Source organism: Montipora capricornis, chromosome 13, assembly GCF_036669925.1.
Source record: "Montipora capricornis isolate CH-2021 chromosome 13, ASM3666992v2, whole genome shotgun sequence".
NCBI classification, from domain to species: domain Eukaryota; kingdom Metazoa; phylum Cnidaria; class Anthozoa; order Scleractinia; family Acroporidae; genus Montipora; species Montipora capricornis.
The window spans coordinates 22,309,742-22,317,241 of record NC_090895.1 but is presented as its reverse complement, the minus strand read 5'-3'; the positions used below and the strand labels follow the sequence as shown (position 1 = coordinate 22,317,241).

General features: G+C 38.6%; 1 protein-coding gene across 3 annotated transcripts in view; it reads left to right on the top strand.

Annotated features, from left to right (window-relative positions):
- The window catches only part of LOC138030102 (proto-oncogene tyrosine-protein kinase receptor Ret-like), a 428,681-nt gene that overhangs the window by 403,085 nt on the left and 18,096 nt on the right, over positions 1–7,500 (top strand). For all 3 annotated transcript variants that reach the window (XM_068877975.1, XM_068877974.1, XM_068877973.1), the window contains 2 exons: positions 2,957–3,018; positions 3,309–3,508. In XM_068877975.1, coding sequence (XP_068734076.1) covers positions 2,957–3,018; positions 3,309–3,508 — 262 coding nt within the window. The remainder of the gene's footprint in view (positions 1–2,956; positions 3,019–3,308; positions 3,509–7,500) is intronic.

Genomic DNA, 7,500 nt, shown 5'->3' with positions numbered 1-7,500 from the left:
GAAGCTCGAACGCAAGTGGTTTCAAATGTCAATTATGTAAACAAATCGAGGTGTTGTATTTTCAAACTAAAATTACGCAACTGGTTCAAAACAAAACCACATTTATTTAGGTAGCACTGAAAAGCTTGCACTTTAACGTTCAATATTGTAGTGACATCTGTCTGGTACACTATACAATGAACTTACAACAAAGCAGATTAACAGGGCTGCCATGAAGAATTCGTTAACCAATTATCTCTGCCACAAAGGAATCGCGGATGATTGGAAAAGTTCATGATTTCAAAAGCATTTTACTATGCAAAGTGAAAACACCAGAAGTGATGTTCGAAATAACAGTGTGATCAGTAATCCAATACTTACCAAATGGAAGCAGATCTCTGCCTGAAAGGGCGATGTTTAAGGTTGAGAAATGCACTACCTTGCAAGTTTGAGGCGCGATCAGACAACCGGTTCACATACATTGAAAGCAAATAATGATCAAATCAAGTTTAGAACATCTAGAAACTTTCAATTAAGACGTGCAGTCCTTGGTACAACAAGATTTTTGCTGCGTAGCCTGACAAGAAACAAGTAAATAATATTGGTTTCGCACAACGGTATATTTTATTTTCAATTCCCAAACGGATAAAAATTCACGGCTGCATATTCCGCTTACACTGAAACAACTAACAAAATAACGGTTTCAACAGAACAGGTGAAGTCAAAACGTTTATTCTGAAATGTTGGCAGTTCCATAAAGTTCACAAATAATCTGGGCGTATGGAAAAGCCAGAAATCCAGAAACGGAAACGGAAACGGAAACGGAAACGAAATCGGAAACGAAATCGGAACCGGAACCGGAACCGGAATAGGAATAAGAACAAGGAAGGTCGATGATATGCAGTTGTTTTACTGAAAGGCCAAAACCCCCGTGCTGCATATTAATTCTGCGGCGTACACACGTATTGCATTCTTAAACTAGTGAGCCTTTGACGTCATTTTCTCCTCGATCCAGCTCTCTCAAGAACATGATGTTAGTAACGGCGGACCATTAAATAGAAACATTACAGTTAAAATAAAGAGGTGTCTTTCTGAAATCAAGGCTTAAAACGTGGGTCACTTAGTGTTTTGTAACATACCGTAGTTTTGAAATCCAAAGAAAAATATGAATTGATTTTTTGGTCACAGGGGCACTTTAATAGGTTTACTCTTAAGGGGGGTGGGGGGAGGACAAAGTGCCTGGTGTTGTTAGTGTGCTGTAAACTGTTGGAGCTGTTGGTACACCTGTACAAGCAGGTGGGATGGGATTGCTACATGTAGATGATATGACCACCATAAAGTCTTCTTGGCTCAATCTCCTTGGTTAGTCACTAGTACTGTACCAGTTGATATCCATTTATTCTTTTCAATATTAAATTTACCTGTTAATTCTAAAGGGGCAATGAACTTTTTCCGTTTTTACCACAGTCATTGGAGGGAAAAATATTTTCATCAGCCTCAGCACAAGTGAAGAATGTGATGAAAAAGAGTCTGTGTGGGAAGCACTTCAGCATGAGGCAAATTAGCATTATTAGCATTTCTTTGTAGTGAGCAGAGAAGTTTTCTAATGTTTTTCAAATGACCGAGTTAAATAATCATTTACGAGGTGGTCAGGCAGGTATTTACACATGATACCTGTACAAAAGTCATGTCAAAAAAATGATAGATCTTCTAAAGCCATTCAACATTATTTTTTGTTCGCAGGGCGCACAGTTGCCCCGCCCTTAATTATAGAGATTGGTGTCCACAAACACTTGTAATTTCTATAGACGCCGATTTAGACCAGTGTCATGAGGTGCCCCCTTGCTTTCTTTACCAAATTCAACATCACTCATGTATAGAAATACGAACAACTTACTTCTTCTCCTCAACTGTGCTCCTGGCCCCACTTGTTCAAAAAGGTGGATATAGTATTTATAAGACTATCCACCCGGTAAATCACTGTCCATTGGATAGTGCAATTGGTTTCGCTGTTACTTGAATAGTGGATAGTGCTTTAACTTGGGGGATAGCGCTTATCCATGGCTTGAACAACTGGGGCCTAAAGTAAAGATAATATCATACTCATAATTTCCTTATTGGTGGAAGTACATAGCAACATTAATGTTTGGACTTAACAGAACTCTTTGTGACATATATCAAAGATGGATTTAGTTGTCTGCAGTACCCTAAGCTAAATTGGTTAAAACTTGGAATTTGTTTAGAAAGCCAGTGAAATCATGACGTGTCCTTGAAAGTCATTCATTGGTTGGTTCTGGTTTGTTTCTTTCATCATCATTAATCTACAGGTATCAATAATGTGTCCAACTGTACCCTGTTACAGTCCAAACCATTGCCAGCAGAATAGTCAGTGTGTTCACCTGTGTGAGTTGGGGAATCTTTGCTGACATCATTTTTTACATTTTGTCTCATTAACATACGAGATTGCTGATAGGAGGCATCATGCTATTCACAAATTTACTTCAAAAAGTAAGAGAACGTGTTAAATTTAGCCATCAAAAACTGCTAAATTTTTGGGTGGCAAATGAGCTCATGATGATGGCATGCATGCAGTCTTTGAAAAATTTCGGATTTCGAAAGCGTCATTACTCAGATATTATTTGGTAAATTGCACTCAGTTTCAGAGATAGCTCATTATGAAATAGACTTTCAATATTCAGTGATGATGTTTTTGGCTGATTGATTAGAAAACGGTGGGCTTATGCTAATGAGGCAAAAAATGTAAACAAAGATTCCCCTAGTTACATCTTGTATTCTACTGCCAGAGACCTCCCAATTGCAGCTGAGATCCTGATCGACGTGCCCCTGATGGTTTAAAACACGGACATCTGGTCACTACTGTTAATTCAGATGAGCTTATTTTTGTTGATAAGTTCTGTCTGTGGCATGATGATATTAACGGTTATTTTATTTTTATTGAATATTGTTATCATGTTAGTTGGACAAGGTCTTTGCTACTAGTCAAAGTTACATTGGTGCCGAACTAATAGCTGATATAAGGTGAGGGGGCAAGATAATAACAATAACTTTTTTTCTGTTATTTAAAGTGTTACAGTAGTGATTGTTCGCATGATTATTTTGGGAACATTGAGTTGTCATTATGATTTGTTACTTTGTCGTTGTTACTTGCGGTAAGACCTGTTACACAGCTGCCATGTTGTTGTTTCGTACCTGTGTAACAGTTTTTGTCGAATAAAGCCTGTATTAAAGGCATCTCTCGGGTTTCGTCTCACTACATAATGTACAGTGTACATAAGCCATTATCCATTTTTCTTCTTTTACTGTTGCAGGTGTGGAAGCCTGATGTTCGATGTGGTCTTAAGGTTCGACACTCAGGTTGCAGAAGATGTTATTATTTCCACTATTAAAAACGCTATCTTGGATGGCATGCTTGGAGAATTAAGGGTTAATGTATCATCTATCATTGGAATTCCACGTGTACTTCTTCCTACAACCACACCACCACTTAAAACCACTCCAAAACCAGATAGTAAGTTTCCATCGTTGTTATTTATCAGTGAACCTGACAATGTAGTTTTCCATCATTCTTTGGAAGCTGTTTCAAATTTGTGGAGGAAGGGGCACTGTCACTATCAAGCTTAAAGTGGGAAGGAATAATATCTCAAGATTTTATTAATATTTAATCTGAGTCATAGAACATTCCGTGATCAATTATGAACTTGTGTTTATGTAGAAGGGCTATCTATACTTCATTTTCTTTAACAAATTTTGAAAAGCATCTTCCAGTAGACTGGATTTTAGATTTTAAACCAGAAGCAGTGTTGCTTAAAAAAAGACTAAAAAGAATTTTCCAACTAAAAAAATATGGTTATGGAAAATTCTTTATCTATAGATGCAAATTAGATAAAATGTCTCCATTATTTGACGTTTTAAAGGCTAAATTAACAGCTACCTATAAATTAGAGCTGTATATCACTAGAAATGATAATGTTCTCTCAAAGCATTTTGTTAAACGGAATTCGTTTATTTTTGCTATCTCTTGAATCCTCTTTCCAAATACTATCAAGAATGAAAGACTCTTGCCACAAATATATTCTTCTCTCTCCATTTAAGTGGCCTTTTTTTTTTTTGTTTTTGTTTAGGTATTGTTAGTGTATGATCTGTAAGTCAATAATGTAAGTATACGAACTGTAGTGTATGTGCTGTAACTTAATGTAAAATGGAATTAATAAAAAAGTAAAAAATTAAAATTAAAAAAGGCTAAAAATCCAGGCTTCGCTGAACTTGAAACTACGTTATGCTGTTGCAGCTGCTTATGTTAAATTAACGTCTGTACCACCTGTGGCTAACCCAGTACCCCCTGGGGTGGTCGAGAATTGGCTAACCCGAGACCTTCCAGGGTGGTCTAGACTTAGCTAACCTAACACCTTCGGGTGTCATATCCATAGTGCCTATCATACAACTGTCACCTCTTAGGAAATACAAAGTGAACTCGCAACTGCCTACATGTAGCTCCAAGATGACTTGATTCATGTAGTTCATTGATAGGGGAGCGTATAGTGTAACAACATAACCTCATGAACATTGTACCACTTGACCACCAATCAATATCGTGCAGTACTTGGTATGACTGACCAGAGACTTAAATCAAACTTTACCCCTGATCAAAAGCACAATCCAGGGGTACATATTTTTTTGAAAAAAGCTCTTTCTTGTCAAACTAGTGATTAATTAATTGCATCTAACCTTATTTTAACAAAACCAAGTAAAAAATGCTAATTGATAAAAAAAGTTATAATTGCCCATTCTCCTTTGAGGGTATGGTCTCAGCAGGATTTGACTAATACACATTTTTTGTCAATTTATTACTTAGTGTGATGTCTTTAAGCATATTTTGATTATTTTGTGGATTATTCGAATATCTTGCTGCGTTGTTCTTAATTTCAATGTCTAAAACAACATTGTGAGGTAATCGAAACTTAATTGTAATCATAGAGTGCATTTCAAAGGTTCACGAGATAGAAATAGCTATTTAAAACCCCAGGTAAAGGGCGACAAACTACGCGAAACTGGGAGTACTTTTCCGGTCTTTGCTCAAGCAACGTTACTTCCAGCAAACCCTGCTAAAAAGGCCAGGTTACCAAGGCTTTCTTTGACGCTGAATTATCGAAAAAATGGCTCTCGTTCGATTGGAGAACGCGCTGGCTTTGGTCGATTTTCTTTACGTCAAATACTTCAGTTTTAACAGGATATAGCTCAAGGGTGGCGGAGTTAGGAAGGAGCAATTTGTTTGGTACTTTGAATATTTGCTTTAGAAAATTGTATGAATAGAGCACAAGCGAAATGTTTATTCGAGATGGTGTGAAATTCAATGAGCAGTCATTTGTAACAGTTTCGCTTCCATTGTGCTACCTCAATAGCTGCATGCAATCCTGCATGCCATTGAAACTACTAGCAAGTAGATGTCGGAAAATATGTTTGGTAAACTTACAAACGAATATTTCTCACAAGGGAATGAACGTAAGAATAAACTTTCACTAAAGTGAGTTTAATTTATGAACATTGTCTGTGTATAATTTAAAATTAATATCTGTTTTTTGCTACCATCAATTGGTTTCGCATTTCAAGAAAATTTGAGTTGGATCCTATCGTTATGGAACAGACGTGTTACACGTGACCATTTTGAAAATGTGTTCTCAAACTAATGTTTAAAGGGAAAGAATGATGATTTGTGGAGCAAATCTCGAAGAGCATATATTGTGTGCGTTAATTAAGCCATTGTTGTTACTTTCTTGGCCCTTTGTGTGTGGCCTGCGCAGCAAGCGTTTCCGTGGGGCACAGAAGAGAAATACCGAGAAGCGGGCTTTTCGATGTTTTGACCGAACAAAAAATGGGACGAGGGCAAAAATGAAGAGAGTGGGGAGGGGAGGAAACTCTCCCCCTCCCTCTCTCTACATGTTTGCTCGGTCAAAAGTTCTCTTCAGTGAAACTCAATGTAACGCTTGCTACGCAGGCTATTTGTGTGTGACAAAATTAGCGAAACGTATTTGTGCACCGGAAGCCGTGTTACACGTTACACCACCAAAATGGTTATACCGCCGGAATAAGCATTTTCATGCTGCTCCCGCCTGGTTGAAACCACTTTGCTCCAGCTCAACCCATATTTCAACTGATTGACAGCTTATGCAGCTTCCACATTACCAATAATGTACTTTCATGAAAGCAGTATTGAAGGCTTAACTTAATGCAAGAGTGCAGTTAGACTGAAAAACGACACTTACAGAGGATTGAAATGAGTGAACATTTATGCATTTCTATTTACTGTCAATGTTGAAAAGAAAGGCTTAAGTCAGCTCAGGTGAGGGGTAAATTTCTTTGCTGTGCCTTACCCAGCGCAACTGAACGTAACTGTCAGCAACGATAGGTGCTTACCATTTTCAAGAGATAGCAGATTTCCTGCTCCTGGTTCTACTTTAGAAGACGTATCAACTGTTAAAACGAACAGATCGGCCAAATCAGGATGTTGCGCCCATGAGAAAATCTATATCCCGAGTAATTTGCAGATTCTCTAAATTGCTTCCTTCTCATGTTCTATAAGACCTTCACTCACACAACGTTCTTCGTCACTTCTGGAGTCGAATTCGGACACTTGGTCTTCAACAGTATTCTTCTCTGGCTCGTCCTGGTGTGGCATTTGAAGTCGACTGAAAGCTAACTTTTTCTCCAATCTAAACTTCCTTTTATTACAGGTAAATTAAACCTGGATTTGTTCCAGCTCTTGCCATGGTGGTTTCCTGGCGTACACTTCTCTGTCGCATAGACCCATGCGCACTTGCCCTGTCCCGCTGCTTTGAAATTTCGTCTCTGGTGGCTTTGATCGCTGGAGGGGTATTTCAAAAAGGCCCAATCATCTCTCTGGGACTGGGTACCATGACCCATGGCTCGTGTAATAATAACCCGACCATGAAGGTGCGCATTTTAATGCTTCATTTGCTGTGATTTTAAAGTCTCTCCCATATCAGAAAGCTGTGGAGACTGGGTTTTTATGATGAGGGACTGAATGCAGATTTTCTACATGGAGGGTCATGCAACTCAGTAGATTGATGTCGTCATATCCCATCAGAACTAGATTTGGCTTTGTATGTTCCAATCTCCATTTGGGTAGCTTCCAGACCCACTCTACTATCTTCGCTCCCACGCCTCCTTCAGAGCCATTTAAGGAAAGTAGCAAGCGGCAGTACATTCTGCCCTAGAGCCTTTAATTAAGTACCTGCTCACTCTAAGGCCTGGTTCGGACGTACGACGCAAACGCAAGGGAAGTAAGACACGCAGGCGCAGTTGAAGTCCTCTCTCCAAGATGGTGAAGAATGAACCTGTGTGTTTTTTTTTAGCCTTGCGTTAGCGTTTGCGTTTGTGTTTCCCCGGTTAACACGTGTGAAATGCAAATGCAAGTGTAAATGCAAACGCAAGAAAATAGAAAAATTTCCATTTCTTACGTCTGCGCGTGCGCTTGCATTTGAG